Genomic DNA, 27,848 nt, shown 5'->3' with positions numbered 1-27,848 from the left:
CTTCTCTCTCATCTCTGCAGAAGATCAGAGGCTTATTCTTCAGAACAACTGATCAGGGGACACAAAACATAGCTGAGGGTTCCCAGGATGATGGTGGGAGACTGGCAAGAGACTAGAGAATTCTCTGGATAAATTAAATGACCCCAGATAAAACAACTACAGATACTAACATCTGGGCATTCCTGAAAGAATCAACCTGGTCCACATCCAGTCACCCTACAGTGGAGCTCGCCAGTTCCCAAGCTCTGCACACATCTGAAGCTTCTGACTGGCTTTCAGTGTCTCATTCTTAAATACAGACAGACTACCACGGATTTCCAGACACTTGAGGAAAGTTTCCAACATGGAGGAAACCAGAATTAAAAAGAAAAAGGGAACTCAGAAGAAACAGACAATAAAGGCAGCCAAAGAAAATTTAAAATTGATTCCCTTACAGCAATAAGAGAAAATACTGTATCCAGAAAGACCAGGATGTTATTTAAAAAGAAAAAAAAAAAAAGGAACATTCAGGGAATAAGAAGTCTTAAAAAGTAAAAAAAAAAAAAAATCAGAATAGAAAATTAAATAGAAGGCTTAGAAAATAAAGTCAAGCAAATCTCTCAGAAAGTAGGATTAAAAGACAAAGAGATATAAAATAGGAAAGAAAAAAATCAGAGGCTTAGTCAAAGAGATCCAACTAACAGTATGTATATCCTGACAGAAAAAGAAATTGAAGGGAAAAGGACTACTTACCGGAGAAATACTTTAAAAAATTCCCAGGACATGACTTTGCAGATTGAAAAGGGTTACTACATGCTAAAAGTGGAGACTAAATAGAAATTACTACAAAGCACACCATCATAAAATTTCAGAATAGCAGGAATGTAGAAAAGGTCTTAAAAAAAAAAGCCTACACAAAGGTACACGAATCACAGTACTCTCCTACTTCCTAACAATGATATGGAGTTAGGGGATAATATGGTGATGCTTTTCATTTTATCTGTAAGCTCGAATTCTGTATCTATTACATGCACATTTGAAGGCAGAATACAGGTTTTCAGACTGTTACCTCCTATGTATCCTTTCCCAGAAAGCTAATAGAGGATGCACTCAATGATAAAGGAGTAAGAAAGGAGTCTCCTTTCTTAAGTAGGAGACATACGCTGCAGGAAACAGGACTACATGGTGAGAAGCACAGGAATCCTCAGGATGGGCCTGTACATCTGGCCTGAAGAGCACCTAGTCCAGATCTGGACCAGAAGGACAATGACAAAGGGCTAGAACTGAGAGATTACCTGTTACCTCTGACCCTATGGAAAATAATATTAAGAAAAGTTCGGGAAGAACTAAGCCCAATGTATCCTAAGTACTAAGCCAATGAAAAAAGGAGGTAACTTTTTCTCCAAGGGGAGAAAAGTTGTATAAGAAAGGAAATGTCATCATGGGATGCTACCTGGCTCAGCAGTAAGCGTTTAAAAATATAAACACTGAAAGCTGACTAGACAAAACATTGTGGTACAACCTTACTGGGAGAATGAAAAAGGGAAGAGCCTTGTGTAAACAGGCTAGATCCTCACAGTCCATAAAAAAAGTCACTACTGTCTTTCATTAATTCTAAGATGCACTTTTCTCCCACATTTTCTGATCCTGAAATTGGCATTCATCTTATAATTAGGTTTTTTTCTCTTTTAGTGATACATAAAATAATGGTACTTCTCATAGTTGATGAAATAGTTGATGAAATAGATTTGATGAAATACAGTTGACATCTAAAACTGATAAACCAAGAAAAAGCAGAATAAAGATGCTCTTTAGAAACAAAGGTATATGCTAGAATAAAGTCCATGCCCCTAGAAATTGGGAATTGAAGGTGACATTTTAAGTCTTGTGGATTCTTTGACTTTTTAACTTGTGTTTATATTAACTTTAGTAAAGACAGATATTCATATTTAAAAAGCAAATAAATTAATGTGAAAACAAAGATCATATTGCTTTATGGACTTACAGAAGGAGGCTTATCCACAACAATTCCAGCAAGCAACTGAGATTGTGGTCCTGCTGTTTTCAAGTCATATCGATTTTGTTCTCGAATCTGAATTGAAACACAGTAACAAGTTCTTGGGGGCAACTCTGCAGGTGACCTTTGGCTTACTATTTGACCACCCCAGGGTAAGAGCCTCTTTAATTCCCACCTCCACAAAGCCCTCTTTTACCATCATAACAACTCACATTAATCTCCACTCTTCTTGATGTGTGATTTCCTATTGTCTTACGTTATCAGAGGACTACATTTTTCACTAATACAGCAGAAATATGTCTAATACTTCTTCCCCGTATAGCCTGCTCACCAGAAACTAGAACAGAGCTGGAGGTACTCAATACAAGCTAAAATTATACAGAATTCAATTTCAAATTCTTCTGTATTTAAACCTCTAAGCTTAGCATTAATCAGATTCAGTCACCAGTGATTTAAACATAAAACAGCATAAAAAGGCCTCCTCTAGTCATAGAAGATCGACCATGTCTTACCTTATTTCTCTTTTCTAGTACCTCATTCGGGTTTGTGTTTAAAGGAACAAACTGATTTGGATCTTCAATTTTGATAGGTGTTCCACTACTAACTTTTGAAGAGTCCTCTGCTTTCATCCACTAAAGAATCAAAAATTTTCTAGAATGAAGCTTTGTGTTAAGGAAATATGGTAGGTTCTTAACAACTGTTTATGGACTCCAGTGGGTGGGTGCATACACTGCTAATATTTTAAAGAATTTCACTGAGTAGTTTTTAGTGGTCAATTAGTGTATCTCCCATACTAGTTAGAATCAGCATTCACTTAAAAAACAAACAAATGTCATTACTATTCACATGAATATTAAATTATGGCTATTTAAATTTTTTCCTTTTGGCATTTTAAATATGTTGGTGAAAATATTTCAAGCATATAGAGCTTGATCTCACATTAACTCACATTCAGAGTTGCCACCTGCATTCAAGTTTTAAGTGATGATGGCTAAGAAGTCATCAAAAAGGACTCAAGAAATCTCTTAAGATTTAGTTTTCCAGATTTCATTTTTATTTTTGGCTGACAGAATGGGCCAGGCCCCTGACCAGCATTTTACAAAGGGGATAAGCTTGTAGTAGTCTACAGTATAGTGGCACCACAAGGGTGGAAGAGCCTTAAATAATTCTTCTCATTTACCCGTTACATCCCTTAAAGAAAGCTAATATTCATCAAGATTAATGATGACTGGCCATTAGTTTCTGTCAATAAGATTAATTCTGGGAAACTTATGTTCTTTTACTAGGAGATAAGAAATCAATATAGACGAGGGGAAAAAAAAACTTTGATGCCTAGGTATTTCCACATTGAATACTACTGATTTATACGATAGGATGAACCAATTTTGAGTATCTACAGAATATTTAGGGATAAACACTCCAAAATTAAACCAAATCTGAGACAAAATGCTGAAAAATTTAAGATAACCTGTTTCTTTATCTACAAGATCTTGCCTATGTGCAGTAATTTACAAAATCTGGCACCGTTAGGTGTTGATAACTTTTATAGTTCTGATTCACAAGTACAATATAAACTACAAAGCAGTATCATGTAATGGGTAACACTGGGCTCCAGAGTCAGACGGCTTGCATTCAAACCCTGATTCTACCATTCATAGATGATTAATTAATCCCTCTGTGCCTCCGTTTTCTCATCTATAAAATGGAGGAGGAAAACAGCATCCTTTCCATATTAGGAGAAGTAAATGAGATAATTCATGTACGGCACTTAGAACAAAGTGCCTTGCACAAAGGGTACCTGGTAAGTTATAGTGATGTTATTGTTAATGTCATATTCTACTTCCCCAATATTTCAACATAGACCATTCAATTCATCAGCAAACTAGGCAAAATATTTAGTAAAGGCAAACCACGTAAAGTAGGGGCATACTGTGATTTTGGTCCTGGGACTGGTCTCCCCATTCCGAGACTCCTCAGGCACATTCACTTTCATGTAGGTATTTGGTGAGTTCAGCCATCTTGTTTTTTCACGCTGCTGCCTCTGTGCCATGTATTTGAGAGGAGAGAGTGGCACTGTATCATCTTCAAAGGAAAAGGCAGTCACAGTTGCTGGGATCTCCACATCACTCTTGTGCCTAGGCTTTTCTCGAATGAGAAGATGCCTGTAAGCATAGCCTGTTCTATATCCCTAGGGGAGGGAAAAACCACATTTGAAGCTATCAAACTTGTACCAAACACAGCATTTAGAGTCTAATTCTTTAAACAAATGATTCAATAAGACCCTTTTACCGAAAAACAAAAGGAAGATCCTTCCAAACTCCATATAACCTCCACATAACACTAGAGTTGAAAATTAAGCAAATTTCAAGATCTGGTTAAAACTGATTTCAGCTGACAAAGCAATTTCCACTCACACAACTGTTCCTGACAAAGGTAATTTCAAAACTGCTCACCAGAAACATGTTCCTAGATATAAACTGGTTTTCTGGAGGCCAAATCTCAGTGCTCATTTAAGTATTTGTTCCTGGGTCTGAAGGCAATCTGCCTTCTGACTCTTAGTGCAAGAGGCTAATAACTAAGATAAGATGACAGTTGCATGTTTCACTGATTCCTAAAATACACTGAATTCCTTCCTAGGGTCACACTCTGGAGTAAGGAGCATGTTCCAAAACCAAAGGGAGATGGAAACATCTGCTCTTGAATCTGGAAACATGAAATCAAGGCTATGTTCAATTTTTCACCTACCAAATTGTCCAGAGTCCTCATCAGCCCTTCAAACTCAATCTCGCCAACCTTCCATTTTTGATGGGCACCCATATTCACTCCTCCTCCTCCAGATGCTGCCACAGCGTGAGTGGAAGCTTTATACTTCTGAAGATCCAGTACAAGCAGATTGTCTACTCCACCTGCCCCTGCTAATGCCCGCACCTGTAATCAATGGCAAAATATAGAGGCACAGGACTGTAAAGACTAGAATGAGTAATTTCACTTTTAAAGAGGCATAAGGTTGATTCAGCAAATATCTGTAACACTTTCCTCCGGGCTGCCAACAAAGAAATACACTTGTGAAAGCAGGCAGCTGAAGTATCTTTTCCATCTATCTATACCTTCCAGGACTCTGACCCTCCCTGATGGAAAACACATTTAGAGCCATACCTTTTAATATATTTCAAGAAACTGAATTCTCTTGCCAAATTTTAAAGTTCTTTCCTTGCAGTTTTCCCATGGCAATCCAGTTAATACTTTTGTTGACAGTTATAATTTTAAAGGAATATAAACACTATACTGTGAATTTAAGAATATTTAGGCAGAAGTCAGCTCATTATCTCAATATAATTAAGCTTTTCATAGCCTCATTTGAGAAGAAGAGCGACCATTAAAGCAAAAAAAAAAGGTGGTTGTTAAGACAAGTTGGTAGAAAAAGTTTTTTCCCCCTTTTTTTGCGGCCTTTCCAATAAATTCAGATTATTACCATTTGCTTCAAGAGAATCTGCTTGACTTTACTTAAAGGGGGAAATTAGGGCCATTAAATGCATTCAGCTTCTCTGGGGAAAAAGTGGTTAATAAGTAATCCATTATAATAATGAGGCTGAGGCTGTGGCATCACTGGAAACTGCATGAGTTCATAAAACTTCTGGCACTGCTCTTACACTTTTTATAAAAGTATCCACAACACAGCTGGTCTATTTTGATAACTGGTAGTCACCTTTCTCAATTAGCACCACATCACTAGAGGGTGAAAATGGAGAAATGTGCAATTATACCATCTTAAAAAGTAGGATTATGAGGAAAATGATGCTTATGAAGCACTTAGATTTGGTGTGTGTGTCTGTATATGAATTTTAATTTTCTTTCCTCCTGTTTTCAATTCAAGAGATACCTCAGTTGACCCTTTTTTACTCAAATGAAGCAGAACTTCTCTTAAAAGACAAAACAAAACAAGAAGCCACCAACTGATAGAACTCTGGAAATAAGTAAACACAATACCCAACATAACAAAGCAAAAAAAAAAAAAAAAGAGGGGGTTAGACAATTTTTCTTACCTGAATCTCACAGGCTATCTGCACATTAAAAATGTAATGAAAAGCCTCCTCAATTGTTTCTCCAAGTGCTACCACACCATGATTTCTGAGTACCAGCACCTAAAATAGAATCCCAAAGCAATCACTTTAAATAACTGGCATAGCTCACACTGCTTTCATCAACAGTAACAGCAACAAAAATAGCTCCTTAGATAGAAACTCTACTACATACCTTACAACTTGGCCCCAGAACTTTCTGCAGTTGAATTCTCTCCTCCTGTTCATCAAGTGACCCTTGGTAGTCATAATAGGCGACATCTCCCAGGATCAGGGACTCTTGAGAAATTGGAAGGATCCCGCACTTCATGGAGGATACCTATTTGGTTGGGTTCATGCCAAGATAACACACTTAGTTACTAACTACACCTTCATAGGAACTGGATTCTTCAGTCAGCTCAGGGAGCGCTGGCCTATTCACTGTGTTCACCATTCCAGCCCACCTCCCACTTTAGTTCTTCACTTCTTCAAGAGAAAAAAAAAAAGGCCTTTTGGGGATACTATTCAATTTACATGCTGTGCCAGATATTAGGAAAGAAGGCTTGCTCTAAAGACCTCAATGACCCCATTATTAAACTGATGAGTTCAAAAATGCAAATGCTATCTCTCCAGTTGTTTCCTAGAACAGGAGCATTGACTCCAAAGGGACTTTTGCTTTCTGGATATGCGGAGGATTAATACTTTGAAAATAACTTCAAATGGTGGGGTCTGAAAGAATGAAGATTATAAAGTATCATGTAAGGAAAGCCATGAAAAAATACACTTCCCAGGGTCATTGTTGATTTTGGCCCTTCAGTGACTTACAGCTGCCGTTGCAAGGGTATGGATGTGTATCACACACTTAACATCAGGACGTGTTGAATAGATTGCGGCATGGGGACTGAAGCCCGTGTGGTCAATTTTCAAATTAGTACTTCCCTGATCAACCACTTCTCCTATTATATTGACTTTCACCTGGAAAAATCAGAAAGACACAGTTAACTGGCACATATGCATCAAAGTTTCCTGCGTTTCATGAGCTAAACCAGGGGGTGGCAAACTTTTTGTCAAAAGCCAAATAGCAAATATTTTAGATTTTGTGGGCCTCTGTTGCAACTACTCAACTCTGCCACTGTAGTATAAAAGCAGCCACAAACTACTGTAAAAGAATGGGTGTGGCTTTGTTCCCATAAAATTTTATTTACAAAAACAGGTAGTCTGCAACAAAACTTAGCATTTAGCAAGAAGCACAGTTTCCAAGAAACTGAATAACTTAAGCTCTTCACTGAAGGTCTGGATAAGTCTGGTATTTACTGAACTGGCTGGAAAATGTTCATTTGCTAATTAACACTATAGCACCAGAACCAACGTAGTTCCTACTCTTCTAGAGGCCAATGACAGTGGCTCGGGGTACAATCATGGAAAAATAAAATGCTAGAATGTCAGACCCTATACTCACACCAACTGAACTTTGTTTAAATCTAGCTATAAAATATACAGACTTTGTGTGTGGGTTGTTTTTAAAAAAACAAATTACAGAGAGTACAGGGTGAAAAAAATCAAGATTCTCTTCAAAACATAAATAGGGTAACTGATTAGACCAATTCATTTATTAGGCTCTTCAACTACCCTGTTTTTCTTGAACGCTAAAGCTTTTCTTAAAAATCAACATTAGCTTTCCAAATTCTTCCCTGTTCACTAGTAAATGTTCTTCCATCCATACCTTTTCTTGTTCTGTCCTGTATTAAAAGCTAAAATCTGTCAGAAAAGTACAAGGAAGCACAGAAAAAGTAACATAGGAATGAAAATTGTACCAAATTGGAGGCTGTGGCTTCAGAAAAAGACAGGCCTCTGGGAATTATTATTATGTGGTCTTGCTCCTTACTTATTCTTACCTGGGAGAAAGAAAAAAAAACCAAAACAATACAGATTTACTATGAGGTGTTCATATTTTTCAGTGTATACATGACTAGGAATAATATTTACAATGAATAACTGTAAGATATCTGGGGGGGAAAACAAAGCAGAAATTAAAGCTGTGCAGCATGAAACTTTCCTTGAAAAGTTTTCTTCCCTCAAGCCCTCAAGTACTTGCTAAAAAATTCTGACATTAGTTTCTCATTTACTGGACTTACCTAAAAGTGTTATTTTGGGGGTTCTAAGGTTATTTAGGGTCAGCTACATGCAGGAGAAACGAATGCCAGTATTGTTCAACCCAACACAATATGGAAATTAAGGGGAAATGGGCAAAGGAAAGAGAATAGATTCTCTTCCTAGGAACGAATTAAGGTGGAAATGGAAGGGGAAACCAAGGAATAGCTGGAGGAAGGGATGAAAAGTTGTAGGAAGACTGCACCTCACATCTGTGCCATTTTCATCACACAATATTTTCATACTTTTTGCTTCCAAATATTGTCTTGTGTCCAATGGGGCAACATGAAAACAAGATGATGATGAATGGGAAAAAAATATTAAAAAAATAAAGACGAGAGAGGAAACTTCCCTGGCCCCCTCTATTTTCCCTGCCCCAAGTGCTTTTTAAAGCATTTTTTAATATCACTGACTCTCAGATATAATTATTTTTAAAGCATTTTTTAATATCACTGACTCTCAGATATAATTAACGAGAGAGAAAATTCTGCCAGGAGGATTTCTTCCTGGATGGGTTATGTGACTGGTCTGAATTAGGGAAACGACACAGATAACAAATGGAGAAGAACGTTGGGGTAACTGCAGCCTCTCCCTTAAACATAAGGTTTATATCAGGATGAGGTTGTGGTCCAGCGTGCTAGGTTCAGAGAATACCAGACTTCTGAGTAAAGGTGAGGAGAGCATAGTTGCCTTTAAGTTGGGATTTTAAAAAAAGGAACTGAAAGACGAAGGACTCACTGAGATATATGTATTTGCCAGGTGGGCCCATCCAAACAAATCTGCAAGTCTGTATAGGCTGGCAAGTTTACAACGAGTAAGCTTTTCTCCCTTCATGTACGAGGACGTATCTGTCCCAGGAAGGTCATTGATGGGTGTGACCATGCCGAGACCTAAACGAGGAAAAATTGTGGAGAAAGAACCAGGTCAAATAATTCCTTACCTGAAAATTAGTTGCCAGGAAGCAGCCTGAGTCCGAGAGTGTCCCAGCCTGTAAATGATGATCTGAAACCTATCAGCCCACACAATGTTGCATTAGCTTATCTTGCTTCAGAGAAGTACACTGAGAGTAAAAATACGTATCACCTATCACCTTGCTGTTTCACCTGGTACTTGTTCGAGAGTGATGTTAGGGAGTCAGGCTCACACCACTGCGGAAAAATGGTCACAGGATCCCAATGGTAAAAGCGTGATTAACACCGAGGTTATTGCTAATTTTATGATGAAAAGATCTCAACAGAAAGCTATTGTACCTTTCTAATACCTCTTTTGACTTTTATTCAAACAAAGAATATTTAAGAATGCAGTCAAACAGCAGTCTGGTTTCTGCCCTCACCAAGCAACAAAAACGAGTCTTAAATCTCTAATGACCCAATTGCTGAATTCAACTTTCGCTCAGTCTTCATTCTCCTGGACACCATTTCCCACCTCTTTCCTAGACTTCTTTTCCAGGCCTGTGTGGTACTATCGTGGACCTCTTATCCCTTAGCCCTTATGGACTCTTGTTAGGATGCATGGCACACGACAGATAATCAATGTTATAGAAAAAGTGAAGAAAACTAGCTCAACATTTTAACTTTCCTGTTGATTCTGCTAGAATGTTTCTCCCAGGCTGGAAGAGTGAGTGATTTTGGAACTCATCGTTCTTCTCACCATCCATCTGCCACCCCCGCCATCACCACATTCAAACCTGTTGCTAAGTCTTCTCTCCTCTTCCTTGGCTATGCCTTTCTCACTGATCTCTTCCTTCTTTTACCCGCAACCACTACTTTAGTTCAAGCACTTATAATTCACTTTGGGACTCTTTCAAAGATTCTTTAACCAGTATGTATGTCCCAACATACTGATCCACTTAGGAGTTCTACCCTTATCTTGCACGTTCCCACCATCATGTCTCTTTTCATACCATTCCTCTATCTGGGAAGTATTTGAATTTGTTGAACTCTTGATTGTAAATCTTTAACCAAAAAGAAAAAAAAGCAAGTAACAAAGGAAGAAAGAGAAGGAAAAGAAAAGTCCCTGATGGTCTGGGACTCTGTGTACCTGCCCTGGTACAGCAGTGAGTTCTCTGCACGTCTCTCTGAGATGTAAAGTGCTTGGACTCAACGCCTTATGATTCTTGGTATCCTTAGTGTTCAGTCCACCAAACTGGTGCTCTCACTAAAGAACTGTTGAATGAATAAAATGTCCTAAACCCTTTTACACCAAGCTCTAACTGCTCCATCCTTTAAAGTCTGGTTAGTTGAGGCCTCTCTTCTTCCACAAAGTTCTCTCTGTCCACTTCAGCCAATAATCAATTCCAACTCTGAGTTCATAGCTAGATGACTTAGAAAAGGTCATTAGACAATTTCTTACCAGCTGCTTTGTAATTTTTTCCTCTACAGTTACCTTGCAGTTTTTTTTTTTTGTTTTCTTTTCTTTTTGTGGTACGCAGGCCTCTCACTGTTGTGGCGTCTCCTGTTGCGGAGCACAGGCTCTGGACGCACAGGCTCAGCGGCCATGGCTCACGGGCCCAGCCGCTCCGCGGCAGGTGGGATCCTCCCGGACCAGGGCACGAACCCACGACTCCTGCATCGGCAGGTGGACTCAACCACTGCGCCACCAGGGAAGCCCTACGTTGCAGTTTTAATCTTTTGTGCATTCACTGTATGTCTCCTCAATTCAAATATGCATTTATCTGGGGCAGGGACCACATTTATAACTATTTTGTAATCCTCACAAAGTGTAATAAATGTCTGGTTGGTATGAAAAAGTAAGAGATCCTAACACTATGTTACTCTAACTATTAGATGTTATGAACTTAAGGACTGAACCAGATCAGAATATGCTGCTAGAAATGTGCAGTGTACAAATTAGAGATGAAATTACTGTCTTTTAAACTTTACGAAACTTGACGTACTGAGGGGAGGTGAAGTAAAGCCCGAGAAAGAATTGGCCATGATGTAATCTGCAATCTGTTGTAATGCTAGTAATCCAGTTGGATTGTGGCCTTTCTTCATCTGTTCTTGAATAAGGCATTCCAGGTCTTCCCGAAAGGCCTGTAATACACAAAAATAATCACTGAGCACATGCATCTCGCTTGAAGCAGAACAACCCAAACATAACTTGCTCTGATGTAATCAGTCTTCTTCCCCCATCCCTCTCTTGAATAGCTTTCATGTACATTATTTTAAAACAAATATAAAACACAAAATAATAAAATTAAAACACTGGAAGAAGAAGCAAGAAGCTTGCTTTCAGGGGAGGGAAAATCATTAGGCATTCTTAATCTCAAAGCAAATGAGCTATACTACAACATCTATAATAGACAGGTATAGGTAAAAGCAACTTTGTTAATAATATGCAACTAGAGCACCAAGTACAGACTGATGTAAAAAGAGACCCATTCCTTGCCTAGCAGCTCATTATCTAGGTTAGGATAGAGTTCTTATCTGAATGAGGCATGACTCTGACTATAGCAACTCCCAGCAAAAGTTTTCACTAAGACATAGTAAATCATGGCTTCCATTTTACGATTTCCATGGCAATTCCGTAGCTCTATAAACTCTGTAAGCAAACTTATAAAAGCTGAGAGTTGATTACTTCCCTTATGCAACACTGTGCTAAAGAAAGAACTTTTCCCCCCAGCTTCGGGTACTGTATGTTCCTGTTCTGGAGTGCTGCTTTTCTTTCTTTTCTTTTCTTTTTTTTTTTTTTTTTGCGGGGTGGGGGGGGGTAATGTGTGGCAGAAGCAGTATTTATATAAATAAAAATACTGAACATTAAGAGAAAATTTTCTATTCCAGTAACCCTTGAGTTGCTAATATGATTCATCATTTGAAACATCTCCCAATCCTTCACATTAGTTGAAATAGCTGGTTTTGTATTTCTATCACACTCAACCAACACTTATTTTATTAAATTCATCATTTATTCTCTTGCTCATGTTTATATTCATTCATCTTAAACATGAAGGCTCTTGCAATATAAACCATCTAGACCTCGCTCTGCTGTTTGAGATTGGTTACATGTATAGCAGAATGCACTGCTGGAAATTAAATTCAGTTTGTTCCCGCCTCACCTAAGAGGGAGAAGGCAGAAAACTGCTTTGGAACCATTACCTCCAAGAGGGGTAGATATAAACACCATGGAGATAATTGGGAAATCCTCCTTAGAAGAGTGACTCTCCTTCAAGTCGCTGAGAATAGCCCTCCTCAGAAGGCTGGGAATAAGATCTCCTGGAGCAGTTGCTTAGATGTAGCTTTGCTTAGAGGATGGCTGAACACCTCTGAGGTTTTCAGAAGGAAGAACTTTTTAAAAAAGTTTAAATAATGGCAGAGAAGCCCATGGTGAAAGTGGAAATGTGGTTGTGAGGCTATGAGGTGGTAGTACATATTAGAACCAGTACTGACTCATGCTTGTGTTGCTTTTAGAAAACTTTCTGCTCATACAGCAAATGGATGTTTGAATGATTAATTTTAAAAATACTAGCTGTGACTTTATTTGAATTCTGAGTTCATAGAGAAGTTTATACCAGTTAAACATGGTTTTTCTTTTACAAATTCAAGACTTATTAAATGTAAATCCTTAGCATAATTATAAAAAAATTCTAAACATCTAATTCCATTGACTTTTATCTAGTTCATTTAAATACATGATTTAAACCGGAGAAACTATCGTATAAAATATTCTCTACAAAGACACATTACATTTATCAGAAAACTCCATTAGTACATTTCTAAGACCGTGTGAACATAAAATGGTTGTGAGCTGCATATAAGATGGATGGACGCATTCATACTGATGAGTAACATGAGTGTTTTACCATATTTAAGGCTGAAAGGAAAAGAATCTTCCAGATATACTCATTTATCTTTATATAAACTACAGAAAACTTCTAGATACCTGACAATGGGCCAAAATTCTCTTCTGAAACTTTATCTTCCCTTCAAAACCAAACTCTAAACCTTCCACAGTTCAAAGCAGCTATAACCAATATTCTTTGATTTAGTGTAAAAAAAAATTTACACCTACTGTATGTATCACAATATCTCTGAGAAGTAGGCATAATTTATTTTATTGAATGCACCTTATGTTATTCCAGGAAGAATTTAAGGCAGATTCCATAGATTAACATGACACGAAAATAAATTAAATATAGGTAAGAAAAATCAAGCTAACGAGAAAATAGGCATATGAAGGTAAGATAGAGCCAGGAATGAGGTTAAGATACAAAGAGCATACTATAAAATTGTATCATTTGCTAGAGATGGGCCAACTTTTATCTAAAGTCTCCAGCAGCCAACATGAATCAACACAATCGCTCAATATGCTGGTTTACAAGGGTTTTAAGAAATTTTAAGAAACCCCAACTAGTTGCTCAAGAGAATCACAACTATTTATGACCCTGATGAGAAATTTTTGCTGGGTGGATTGACAAAGCTAAATAAGAAAGGTTGAAAAATTCGTTCACAGAGGTCACAGAGCTGGTAAATGTCAGAAGCAAGGACTCAGGTCAAATGCTTTTTTTATCAGTGAAAATGCTTTTTTTACTTCCATTTATCCCATAGCATGATGAGTACCATCCTAAAGCTTTGAGATGATCCATGGTGTCACAGAGGAATGTGAAGGAAAGCCCTTCTGTAATTAATTAAGAAAAAAATATGAATTTCCCCTTTAAGGCTAGTGAATTGCTTCTATGCAGTATAGAAGAAGAAAATAATTTTCAAAGTAAATGAAATGTCCCCAGCCTTTTTATATAGTTGACAGTGCTTCAACAGATATGAATTCTTCTATTCCGAAAGATTTAATATTTTTTGTCATGAACATTTATAACTCAGTTATTATGTTCCAAATATTTCTGAAATATTGTTCAGATAATTACCTAAGCCATAAAACAGTCAGTATAAAATTTACTAATGATATAAAATTGTTTCAGCTGGTTTTTAAAATTTATCAGTAAACTTAAGCTTTCGTTAAAATAATAAAAATTTTGTTTGTCTTTATGGTGGATAGTTAATCATATTCCTACTAAAATTCAATGTTAATAAAATAATCCTTTACAGTTGATTCATTTGAATCTCACAACCAAGTCCTGAAATAGGCAATGACTTGCTCACGGTTACACAGCTAACAAGTAAATGGAATAAAGATTCAAATCTCAAACTCTCAGTTGGGCACAGATATTTGCCTAATTTTATCAGAGATGGGTTGTATCACTGAAACCAAACACAGGCATACCTTGTTTTACTGCACTTTGCAGATATTGTGTTTTTTACAAATTGAAGGTTTGTGGCAACTCTGCCGAGCAAGTCTATCAGTGCCATTTTTCCAACAGCATTATTTTAAAATTAAGGTATGTACATTGTTTTTCTAGACACAATGCTACTGCACACTTAATAGACTACAGTATAGTGTAAATATAACTTTAACATGCACTGGGAAACCAAAAAATTCGTGTGACTCACTTTATTGCAACGTTTGTCTTATTACAGTGGTCTGCAACTGAACCTGAAATATCCCTTAGGTATGCCTGTACAACTAATAAGGCAGCAGGTGTGCTGTGATCAGAAATATGAGTAAACCTCTTAGGCTAGATTAGAGCATTAGGTTATAATGATAGTTAAAGCAAAAAAAATTATTCAGCAGATCTTGGAGTACCAAAACTTGCCCTCTTATAGCTAGGAATTCTCGCACCAAAGCAGAATGAGAAACTCAGTTATAAGCAGGGCAGCAAGATCACATGCTGGGGCTTCTGAAGTCAGATTAAACCAACAATTCCCTAGGGTCTCTACTAGAGAAGAGTCAGGTTAAAATATCAAACAACACATACACATATGTGGTTTTACAGCATAAACCATCTTCCTTCTCAGATAGAGAAGAATAGAGAAGAGAAGGCAGTCCCTGAATACATGAATACATGAACATGAATAAGGCAGAGTGCCATCGGGGTGATAGATTCCTTAAGGCCGTCAAAAACCAAAATACAGTCCAATGAATTATGATTATAATCTTCAAAGTGTTGTCACAAAAGCATAAAAATGCTTTAAGTTAGCGATATTGTATTTAACCCTATGTATATATTTCCACAGAAACAGTTGTCTACTATGTGCTAGGCACTGCACTACATGCTTTTATGTTATTTCATTAAACCGTCACAACCACCATGTGAGGTCCATTTTTACCAACAAGGAAAAGTGAAGCTCAAGTTAAGTGAGTTTCCTAATGTCACAGAGCTATTAAGTGGTGCTGAGCCAAGATCCAAAACAAACACTATATGCATACATGCATGTATAAAACATTTATATAAACAGATTAAAACTGGAAATGATGAGAAAATGGGCTGACCTCTAACTTAGGTCACAATAGTCTGGTACTCCAGGATCTCTACAATCTGTTAGGTCAATTTTTGGCTCTATCTCCCATTACTACCTCATGTTCTGGTAGCCTATGAGGTTTGCTGAGCATTCTCTGATCACAACTTGTACTTTTCTATCCTTGCTCACTGTATTTCGTCAAACGGAAATGCTGGCTTCTACTGTTCCTCTACCAGATGAATTCTTACCCTTTACTCAACACTCATCTTAAAATGTCACCTTCTCCTTGAAGTCTCTCCTTTAATCACCACAGTTAGGAGGGATCTCCATATTTCTTCTCTTCTCACCCCACTCTGAATTATTTTAACATTTGCCTATACTACATTTAGGGTATGATTGTGATTTATTTTTCATACTCTACTATACAGTAATATCTGATGGCTGGGACTGTGTCTTTCACACTTCTAGAGTCTCCTGGACACAATTATTCAGTGCTCAATTATTATAATCGTAAGTTAGAGCTTCTTTTCTATATTTTCCTAGATATAAGGAAAGAATGCAAAGAATCTGATCTCCTCTTGAGTTAATGATAGCAAAGATCCATTTCATAGGTTATTAGCACTGGAATCTGAAGTTCTAGAATGCAGTCTTATCAGTCTGTCACTTGAATGAGAAATTCCTCCTGTGTAATAAGGCTTGTCCATCATCTAATGGGAGAAATTCAGTTTTTTAAAGTAAGAAATGAATCTTCACAGAAGTTTATACATTTTTGAAAAGTCATTTAATTCTTCAACTCAAACAAAATCCTACTTGAAAACTTGGTTTGTCCTCAGAACATTATAGTTTGGACAGCTCTCTCATCAAACACATGTCCAAAAAAGTGTGGTTAAAAAAAAGTGTTTTTCACTAGGTGAAAAACAAAATGTTTAACTTAGAGAGAGGGTGCCTGCCTTTAAAGCCTTCTCTGAATCTCCGTTTCATTTGATACTTCTCCTGTCAATGTTGAAGGAGTGATCCTGTAAACTTTGAATTCATAAAGGTATGGATAAAAATAAACTTGTAAAAACACAAAAGATTCAGAGATTTGAGATTCATGTAAGGTCAGAGTATACTTTAAGTATACTCTTAAAGTATATACTTTAAGTATATACATATTCACGTATACTATACACCAAAAGCAGGAGTAATTTGAAACATCAGATCTTAAGGCTTCTGCATCTAAGATCAGAACTTTCAGGAGAAAGTGGCAATAGATGAAAGATTTTTTATTTTTAAATCACAGAAAAGAGAACCAATTTGATAAAAGAAACTGACTTGATACGATTATTTTGGTTAAGGCTAAAAAAAATTACATAGACTGACCTATAAGTAATGTCTAACTTAATGAAAATCAGTTAACAGAATACTGATAAGTATCAGAACTGGATTTTAAATATCCACATCTGGATGTTCTACCTCAAAATAATTACGAGAAAGAAAAACTGGAGCAAAAAGAAAAACAGATTACAGACTTGCTGCTCCCAAGGCACCCTGCAATTATGCTATTAGATCTCTCCTAAAGTGGGATTAGGAGCATAACAAACTTACTTAGAATTTTTCCATTAAGAAATGTATTCATTTGGAAATAGATTACCACTGGTCCTGTTGAAAGGAGAAAACACAAATCAACCAAATCTTCTTCTGGATGATCTTTCTCCTGTATCTATGTGTCTTAATTAATATAAAGCTAAAGGTTAGAATAATATCTTTTCTTAAAGCTGGTATAAAATAAAAATGCAAACAAAGTTAATGAAGAATACTTGTGTCTGAAACTTCTGAAGTGACCAGATAAACCATGGTAATTTTGACCAACTATTCTAACTGAGGTGATCTGTTAACATTTTAGGCCTTGATTACAGTGAGATTCTAACATGTATATGGCTTTGAAGTTTCTCCTATCTTTAAAATAAGTTTGAAGCATGACACACTGCCCTTTTATTAAGAAATGTTAGTGTGTCATGTGCCTGAGCAATCACCACCTACACTCCTGTCGTCCTATCTTTCAGAGTAACATTGCACACTTCTGTTAACAAGTCTAAATTGCTTCTTATAGTGATATGGCTTAAGAACGTTCATTCTTTTTCTGAAACCCACCAACTGATTGTCATTTAAGCAGTCAAGTTCAGTAGGAGCTTGTTGGACAACATTCAAGTGTTTAATGACTCAAAGCCCACTCAGCTATTCATATATCCATCCATCCATGTATTCAGAATTTACTAAATATCTACTATGCACAATGCGCTATTAGTTTTCAACTTACATGATTCTTTAACTTTGATGAGGTCCATCATTTAATTCTAACAGTTTGCCCTGGACACTTCATTCCGAGACAAGGGCAATCATATATATGTCATCAGAGACATATATATGAGGAATATATTGGTCAAAGAAAACTTATGGATTCTCCTGAGTGCATTAACAAAATCTCTAGCTAAACAAGTTTACTCGCCAGCTCTTAATCTCTAAGACAAATACTTTCTTAAATTAAAAAAAAAATGACAAAAGTGTGCGAAATTCCTAGAAAGAAGTAATAACTTGGAGTTAGGATGAGACAAATTGCTCTTATTTTCTCAGCTCAAGGCAATAAGGTGTCAAGTTTGTTATCCAAATTTACAGACACCAAAATGTCTTATGATTCGAAATTCTTCTTGAGTTGGGTTGAATTAACTTGAGCAAGAGAATTTCAAGAAGAATGAAACAATAATATATGAGTGGAATTTTTTCACAGTTATTGAATGCTTTAAGTGGTACAGCCTAGTGCGTAAGGGTGTGAGCTTTGGAGTTTACATCCAGACCCCACCATTTAACTAAGCTTGTAAAAACTTCTGCAAGTTATTTAATGCCTCTAAGTTTCAGTTTATTCCACTGTAAACTAGGGATAGTAATACTTCTTTGATTGAGTTGTTTTGAGGATTAAATAGGATTTGGTACATAATAGGTGCCTGGTACATAGTAAGTGCTTTAAAAAAAAGCATTATACTTTGCTTTTATTAGTTTTTCTCCTGATTTCCTTTCTTCCCAAATGAACTCAGCAATTAAAACAGAAGGATTACAAATTTGTTTCTTACGAACATGAATTAGTAATACCTTTGATTTTGATCTTTATTGGTTATGGGTTTTGTCCAACAGAGTGAACCCCAAAATTCACAGGAGACACACAAAGGTTTTAAGAAAATTATATTCACAGAAACATTACAAGCTTGGACTTAAAGAAACAAAGAGAGTACAAAAAGGAAAGAGGTCTTTGAACTCTAAGACCTCTACAAGTGGAACCAAAAGCTCAGAGGGCAGAGCCAAGAACTAGGGAGACTCATTCCTACTAAGTAGAAGGACTGAATCTTCATCAAGGGAACTGCCAAACATTTGCCCAGGTGAATTTCAGAATTGCTATGGACCAGTGACTACTTTGTACTCCCAATTTTCTCCCTTTTTGAACAGGAATGTCTGTAGCAGTTATCTTTGCCTGTCCCACCACTGGGTGTGTGTGGGGCAGATAACTTGTCTCTTTCGTTCTCCGGTCTATAGATTGAGAGGAATTGTACTTAAGAAATTACACTTGAGGAGTATCATCTATACCTGGACCATATTTAGATGATGATATTCTGGATTCAGGCTAATGTTGTAATAGGATGAAACTTTTGCAGGGGTGTTAGGAGATGGTGAGTGTATTCTGCATGTGGAAGGAGGAGATGGTGAGTGTATTTTGCATGTGGAAGGAAGGTAAATAAATTGTGGCAGACTGTGATACTTTTAAAATAAATTGTCATCAGAGAGTGGACAATCCTCCCCTCAAAAGGTGGAGCTTAATTCCTCTCCCCTTGAGTATGGGCTGAACTTAGTGACTCACTTCTAACTAATAAATATGGTGGAAGTGATGGTGTTTAATTTCTGAGATTAGGTCATAAAAGGAACTGCAGGCTCCTCTTTGCTCTCAGATACTTCCTCTGGGGGAGAACACTCAGACAGCCTCAGGTTTAAGGTCCATGTGGCAAGGAACTGTAGCCTTTTGCTGACAGTCATGTGAGTGACCCATCTTAAGATCAGAAACTTCCACCCCAGTCAAGCCTTCAGATGCAGCATCCTTGACTGATGTCTTGACTGCAACTTTATGAGAGACCTTAAGCCAGATCCACTCAGCTAAGCTGCTCCTCAATTCCTGACCCACAGAAATGACAAGCTAATAAAAGCTTGTTGTTTTAAGCTGCTAGGTTTTGTTATTTAGCAATACAGGCCACCATGTATCATTTCCTGTGGTGAAAAGTTTGTTGTATTAAAAGAAATTTGAAAGCCATTGTCCTAAAACATGGCAGAAAGACAAAATGTATACACTTTTCCAAGTCTTTCACAAACAAGATTTTAAATTCACTAGCAAAGATCTAGGGAAAAAATGATCAATCCACAATTCTTTTAAATTTTCTTTGTTTCTCTCTGGGCTAAAAATTATCACTCTTGCTATATGAACATGGAAATGACAATCTATATACCTGCCCTTTCCCATTCTTTCATTAAATTCCCCTGGGCATAAGTAAAATTGATACTTTTAAGCCAATCTACAAGTAGCAATACACAAGTAAAAACATTAGGTAATCTCCTGTTATACTGTCATTAGTTTAGTGGAGAAATTATTTTAAAAAAACCCTGGCATAGAAATGTAGTTGGGTACTTTTTCCTTTTTTTTTTTTTTTGGCTGTATGTCACTGTTTTTTTTTTGGCTGATGTCACTGTTGTGGCATCTCCCGTTGCAGAGCACAGGCTCCGGATGCGCAGGCTCAGCGGCCATGGCTCATGGGCCCAGCCACTCTGCGGCATGTGGGATCTTCCCAGACCGGGGCACGAACCCGTGTCCCCTGCATCGGCAGGCGGACTCTCAACCACTGCGCCACCAGGGAAGCCCCGGTACTTTTTCCTTTTAAACTTTAGTTAGAATTGAATGATCCTCTTTGGAGCACTTCCCAAAGAAATCTCAATATTTAATAATCTTGAACAAAATCTGAACTTCATCTCATTCTTTCAGTTACTTTATTCTATATATTACCATAATCCTTTGGCTAATGAGTTTGTTCTTCAAAGTGGAGTTTCTTTATAGAAGGAAATATATCTATATAATTAGCATGCTCTTCAAGTATTTATAAACATAGAAACTAGTCTGCATAAAAGAAGGCACTGAACATTTAGTCCCTCATGATGACTTTTCTGGTTAGTCTCCTTTTCATTGGGAAGAGGTTTCTTTAAGGGTTTACTTAAAGGATAGCTTTACATTTAAGCTATACTTAAATTCCTCAAAGCTTGCCTTGCTTTTATAACTTGTACTTGCTTTTATCTAGGCCACTGATATATAAGAATTACTCAGGAGTGGAATTCCCCTTTGGCTTTGGACTCAGCCTCTGTGATTAAATCCACAAGGGCACAGCAAAAATGATTCACCAGGGCCACCTCAGGCAGTTCTATGTCTTGGTGTTTATTTTAGTACCTAAGTTGGAAATCTAATAGAACCCCAACCTGGGCATCGTGTGTCTATGTATGCTGAACTCTGTCTTAAGGGGCCCATGATCTTCATTATACATAAAGCTATGAATTCATTTTGCATGTTAAATCAAGCTGTTCACTCATTTTCTAAAACTTATATGTGACCTTTACAATTCCACTAAAGGTTTGTAAGAAACTTAACAAATCACTTGAATATGATTTACAAAGTCTGGATATTACTGTGCAGACAGAATTTTCAGCTTGAGTTAAGGTTAGAATCCATGTTTAATCTAGTTAGTTTGGTGCATATGCATATATGTGTGCCTACATTAGGTGTATGTAACATTAGGCTGCCAAATCACAGACATCCTCACGAACCTTAAGTCTTCCTATGCTGCTCTGAGTGTCAAGATACCCAAAGGAAGAAGAAAGTATGTTCATGGGGTGTATCTATTTCTTGGTTCCTAACACTTCACTCATACCTTTATTTTCTTCACAGATATTCAGTCTGTAATGGGAATCCTTGAGTTCAGTAGCATCTTTTGTCCTCCTTTAATGAAACATTACACTCAGAAATCACTCAAGAAAGTTTATCCTACCAAGACGATACCAGTTTATTATTAAAGCCTTGCAAATTAAATTTATAAATTAGGTGCTTATTTTGCCTCTGAAAGACTGGGGACAACTAGTCACTCTTCCTCCACCCCTCTTCTAACCTGAGAGTATCACTGTATCAAGGTTTCCAAAGAGGAAGAAAAATTATAGCCTTCAAATTATTTTGACTCACCGGACTTTGCAAGATCTGAGTAACTCGTTTCCTCTGCTCCATCATATTGAAGTCTTGCCGTAGATCAGGAGACATGTTCCTCTCCCTTATGTATTCTGGGTCATTTTCATTGATGCGGTCAAAATACCTCTCTTTGTGAGGCACGCTGGGAGGAGGAGAAGTAGTGACCACGCCTTGGCTAGCATCGGAACTCATGCTTCAAGTCTGCCAATTCTCCTTGCTATCTGCATTAATAAACACAAAGTAGGACATTCATAATAAATTCATTATTAAATTCAAATTTTACACAGGTCATGCAGCACTTTTTTTTTTGCCCTCAGAGTAACAGTGGCAACTTTCTTTAAAAAGTAGCTTTTCAAAAAATATTAGAACAATTTTTTATTAAGATAAAAATATCTTAGATTACAATGCTAAATTGGAAATTGATATTTTCAGAGCTAGTGGCAACTTGTGGTTCAATTATAATAATGTCGTCAACTGCTATATGAATTTTTTAAAGAAGCAACGATCAAAATATCTGAAAGTAAAATGCCACACCTAAGACAGCAAATTTTCACAATTAGTGATTACTGTTAGTGGAGATTCTCTTTCCTCTCTTACTCATGCTTTTACGTTAGACCAAACTCTGGCCATATTTAATGATCAGTATTTTACAGTGAATGTAGTTTTAGTTTATTAACACATGAGAGAAACACAGTTGTAAGCTTTTCAAGTTCCAGGGAAAATGTAGGAATTATTAAGGTTGCCAGACTATATAACTTTAGCAGATAGTGCTTCAAATCCAAGTAAGAAAAAATAAAAAGCCGTTCAGAAACCACAGGAACAGCTGATTCATTTAATTATTACTGACACTTAGGATAACCCTTGACTTTATGCCAGGGAAACAAATTCATTTGGGCTTTGCTACAGCTGAGCACCTAATCAACCAACTGTAGCTAGATCAACAGGACAGTTATTTAACATCCATCCCCAGCCCCAGGCTGTGATGGCTTGTGCTAGAAGTTGATGAAGTCATCTAACCCAGTGCTTCTCAGATTGTCTGTGGTGAAGGACCTTCTCCAATTTGCCGTAAACCAGTATTTTTGTAAAATACAAAATAATGCATTTAGATGTCACGGCAATGTCAAACTGCATGAAGTTTCTAAATGCGTAATATTATATTCTGTACTTGTCATGGACTGCAGTCTGCAGACTGGCCCTGGATCCTGGACCACACTTAGAGTATCACTGACCTAGCAGAGAGTAACAGTCACTGCACACTGAAGGAATGCTTCCTCTAACTTTTAGATGTGATTTGGCAGAAGCCTAAATCAAGAGAACAGGACACCACTGATTAGTGTATCCCTTTACATAGTTGTTCTTTTGAACTGAATGTAGAAAGTGCAAAAAATGTGCAACAAGGAAGAATAAAAGGAAACAAATTTTAAATAAGAATTGTAAAGATGGCTTTGCTTAACACAATTTTCTCTACAGGTGGTAACAAATGCAACCTGTTCAATATAAATGACTGGGTAACAGAAAAAAACATTCTAACTACAAAATGGTATTTATTCAACGGATTATTTGCCTAGTAAGAAGAATCACTTCATAATAAGGGAAATTAAATGTGAAAAATTCCAAGTATTCTTTTTCTATTTATGTAGAAAACTAAGGGGAGAGAAATATCTGTGGACTTGAAACTCTGAAGATTCTTCACAGCCTTGGATTCCTTCTCAGCAGAATAGTTTCTAGGTAGATCCAGAAGGGAAAAGGCAAGGGCCACCTTTTTTCTTAGGGATCTGAATCCCTGATAAAGACCAGAGATACCTGATCTCATCTTTTAAACACAATAACAACCAGTGAGGTTACTATATTTGTCTCTAATAATAGTTTTCTCTGATAGAATTCATTTCTAAAGCTGCCTTGACTCAGCCCAAGCAAACTCATTGCAAGACATTAAACATTCTTGCATTAATTCTGGTCCTGGAAATGTAAACTTATTCTGTTAAATAATTTTTGCAAAATAATGTTAAAACTGTTTTCTTTTACTTGCCAACAACAATCTCATGCAGAACATTCTAAAAGCTACCTAAATTATTTTAGTGTACTACCCCAAAAATTCATGAAATATGGTTAAAAACACTTTATATCATATGGCTTTAATGAAATTCTGATTTTATGACTAGAAAGCAACTAATCAGTGAAGGAAATGTGAAAAATGAACTTTTCTATAACTGAGTCTTCCACATCTTAAGTCATTAATTTAAAAATTGGGAGAAAAAACTCAACTAAAGAATGAATATCTGATCATTATATGTGTTCTCCACAGGATAAATGGCCATTTTTTCTTCTTTTTGTATAACATCCACTATTAATGGAATGATCCTGGACATATTATATTCTCCAAAAATTAGGTTTTGCTACACTGTTATTAGACTGGCACTAGCCTATGGTATTTTATGTATGTATGTATGTATGTATTTATGGCTGCCTTGGGTCTTTGTTGCTGTGCGTGGGCTTTCTCTAGTTGTGGCGAGCGGGGGCTACTCTTCGTTGTGGTGCACGGGCTCTAGGCGCAGGGGTTTCAGTAGCTGTGGCTCAAAGGCTCTAGAGCACAGGCTCAGTAGTTGTGGTGCACGGGCTTAGTTGCTCAGTGGCATGTGGGATCTTCCTGGACCAGGGCTCGAACCCGTGTCTCCTGCATTGGCAAGTGGATTCTTAACCACTGCACCACCAAGGAAACCCTAGCCTATGGTATTTATCATCATCTTGCTATTAACCAAAAATGTGGTGCACAGAGCACCAACTGTGAGAAGCTTTTTTTCATATCCAGCTGGGTTATCAGCAGTCTAAAGGTCTAATCAATCTTTGGAACGTAGTTTTCTTAGAAGCTTTTTATAATAGGTCATTTGAACTGCTAGCAGATAAAAATTTCAAGGAGAATGAAAGTTTTTTAAAAAGCAAACAAACAAACTCACATATATTAGTAAATGTCATGCTGCTCTGGCCAAGTACAGACTAAGTGGGTACTCAATAAATGGGACATCAATTAATAAAGAAATCAATTCTGTTTAGTTTACCACACTAGGTCACTGGCTATGAATAAGTCATTTTTAAAAAAGAAATTCCACAAATATTGCTTTCAGTTGGATTTTAACCTATTCCTCAACCGCAAAAAGCTCTGTTTAGCCTAATGGAGGAACAGAGTTAGATAATAAGCTTATGTCTAACTGAATTTGCTGATGCTTATAAACTAATTTTATTAAAACACAGCAAAAAGCAAGGAACTGTTGTAGTAGTTTCATTTTGTTGTCCCAGCACTGGTTTAAGAAACCGATAATAGAAACATTGATAAGTAAAAGCTTAGAGTTTAAAGAACTCTTGATGAATGCATTTTTAGATGAGTAAGGTAAAGAGGAAAATATATCTAACCACCCATTTTAACAATAAAAGAACGTATTGTATACGTGTAACACTTTATATGGTTTATACCATGCTCTTACACCTTTCTACCTTATTTTACCTTTGCAACTACACAATGAGATAGAGGTTAATAATCTGGAGGTTCAGGGGGTTAAGCATCCTGCCAAAAATCACACTGCTTGTGTCACAGGCAACATTCAAAGTCACAATTTCTGTCTCCTAGTCCACTTACAATGAAACATATCATAAAACATAAGAGGGCTACAAAATTTTGAGCCTTTTAGTCGACATTCTGTCCTAAATATTAAACAATTCAGAGTTTATAGAATCTGTCAAAATTGAGGAAATGACACCAAAAAGGGGAAATAGGATTAGAAATGACTCAAAACACTCAGACCTTTTTAAAACTTCAAAAGCTCATTATTGAGCAGACTTGTGGTTGCCAAGGGGGAGAGGGGTGGGGGAGGGATGGATTAGGAGTTTGGGATTAGCAGATGCAAACTATTATATATAAAATGGATAAACAACAAGGTCCTACTGTATAGCACAGGGAACTGTATTCAATGTCCTGTGATAAACCATAATGGAAAAGAATATGAGAAAGAATGTATATATATGTACAACTGAATCACTTTGCTGTACAATAGAAATTAACACAACATTGTAAATCAACTATACATCAATAAATTTTTTTTTAAAAAAAGCTCATTATTTAGCATGGCTTTTTAATACAAGAAGTTTCAAAGTTTTATGTACTTGGAATAAGAATTGAGAATTTATAAGAAGGACATAGAAATAAGAACACTAGTTTGCCATTTTGGTGCTCTTCTATACCTAGATACTCAACACTAAGAGCTTTACACAGATTTTTAAGCCAATCATAAGCAACAACTGATTATTTGCAATTTTACATACCAAATACTATAGACCGAAGTGTTATTTCAAGCCTGGAAAAAACTTAGGATCCACAAGATTATCTGAAATAAACAGAATTCAGAAAAAAAATAAGGGAAGCTTTAAGCATTATTTACAACAACCAAGACATGCAAACAACCTAAGTGTCCATCCACAGACAGATGGGTAAAGAAAATGTGATACACACACACAATGAAATATTACTCAGCCATAAAAAAGAAGGCAATTCTGCCACTTGCAACAACATGGATGGACCTTGATGGCATTATGCTAAGTCAAGTAAGTCATATAAAACAAAGAGAAATACCATATGATATCACTTATATGTAGAATTTAAAACATCAGACTTATAGAAACAGAGTAGAACGGTGGTTGCCAAGGGCTGAGGGGTGGGGGTAATGGGGAGATGTAGGTCAAAGGGTACAAACTTTCAGTTATAAGTTCCAGGGACCTAAGGTACAGCAGGATGACTATAGTAACAATACTGTATTATATATTTGAAAGCTGTTATGAAAGTAGAACTTTAATGTTCTCACCATAACAACAACAAAATAAGTATGTGATGTAAGGCTGTGTTAACTAACCTTATTATGGTATTTCACTATACATGTATCAAATCATCACATTGTATACCTTAAACATATACAATGTTATGTCAATTATATCTCAATTATATAGTTACCCATAAGACACATATCACCAAATACCATTCTGGAAGATTAGCATACCAAAATGAAAAGACTTTTTACTCAACCTAACAAATTTGCTTATACAATATAAAAATAAGTGGTTTCTATGCTTAGAGAGAAATCCTAAATTAGTCTGAAATAATGAGAAATGGGCCACAGTTAACTAACGTGCTGTATATAAATATATGTCAGAGGTCCTCCTTCCTTCCTTCCAAAATATTTATTGAGCATCTACTATGTGCCAGGCTTTGTACTAAAGGTATGGCTGGAATGTTGAATCAAATCCTTCTGGGAGCTCCTAGAGTAGTTCAGAGGTTTCTATAACCCAGTGAAAAGGACTCTACCCATCATAAGGGGAAGCTTCCTAGAGAACATAACATTTTCTTACACCAAGGAAGGTACAGGCCCAGGGAAACAGCAATATGCCAGGGAATAAAGTTAGCAACGGGATAAACAGCACATCTTACAGAAGCAATTGCTTAAAGATTTGGTTAAAAATCAGTCCTACAGGTAACTTAAAGCATTTAAATACATTATTGTTATAATAAAAAGTTACATGAGTTTTAAAGAAACAGGTGAATTTCACACTTGCTTAGAAGGCAATGAAAACTTACTAACAGACTGATAATGCAAGCCAAGTAGTAATTTCCTACCATTTCTCAGAATTTTGAACAATATCAAGTGAAAAATTGGGTTGCCAAAGTGAAAACTTTACACTTAATGATTACTCTAGTAATCACTACTTATTAATGCATACACTCTATTCTCCTTCACTAAAAAGTTGACCCAGAAGTTTTTTCATAGTATTTTGTAATAAAGTTCAGTGGTTTTACTAAGACTAGGAATCAAGCCTATTTCACCCACTAATGTTAAAATATTCTTTTCTGGGAGCAGGGGAATAAAGTAGTCTAAGGAAAATAACAATATTAATAGGCTCCTAAAGATAGCAGCTAAGTAGACTTCTTTAAATAGAAGTTTTCTCCTCAAGCTAGTTTCAGGAGTAAGATTTTAGGTCCTTGAGCTTAAAAAAATTCAACAAAAACTAACAAGTCA

The 27,848-nt window shown here is 36.6% G+C and overlaps 1 protein-coding gene across 9 annotated transcripts in view; it reads right to left on the bottom strand.

Annotated features, from left to right (window-relative positions):
* ADD3 (adducin 3) overlaps positions 1-27,848 on the bottom strand; it is a 125,644-nt gene that overhangs the window by 5,575 nt on the left and 92,221 nt on the right. For 6 of the 9 annotated variants that reach the window (XM_082673517.1, XM_082673521.1, XM_082673524.1 and 3 more), the window contains 11 exons: positions 21,790-22,013; positions 11,102-11,240; positions 8,944-9,095; positions 7,869-7,949; positions 6,880-7,029; positions 6,251-6,394; positions 6,040-6,138; positions 4,742-4,924; positions 3,927-4,184; positions 2,509-2,628; positions 1,985-2,071 (listed from right to left, as the gene is read on the bottom strand). In XM_082673517.1, the coding sequence (XP_082529643.1) occupies positions 1,985-2,071; positions 2,509-2,628; positions 3,927-4,184; positions 4,742-4,924; positions 6,040-6,138; positions 6,251-6,394; positions 6,880-7,029; positions 7,869-7,949; positions 8,944-9,095; positions 11,102-11,240; positions 21,790-21,984 (1,608 nt within the window). In that variant the 5' untranslated portion in view covers positions 21,985-22,013. Of the gene's footprint in view, positions 1-1,984; positions 2,072-2,508; positions 2,629-3,926; positions 4,185-4,741; positions 4,925-6,039; positions 6,139-6,250; positions 6,395-6,879; positions 7,030-7,868; positions 7,950-8,943; positions 9,096-11,101; positions 11,241-21,789; positions 22,014-26,106; positions 26,169-27,848 lie in introns of all 9 variants that reach the window. The other 3 variants (XM_082673519.1, XM_082673518.1, XM_082673523.1) reach the window with 2 other exon arrangements.

This window comes from Grampus griseus, assembly GCF_964374135.1.
Source record: "Grampus griseus genome assembly, chromosome: 16".
NCBI lineage: Eukaryota > Metazoa > Chordata > Mammalia > Artiodactyla > Delphinidae > Grampus > Grampus griseus.
The sequence above is the reverse complement of the archived record's forward strand: the minus strand, read 5'-3'. Positions and strand labels throughout refer to the sequence as shown.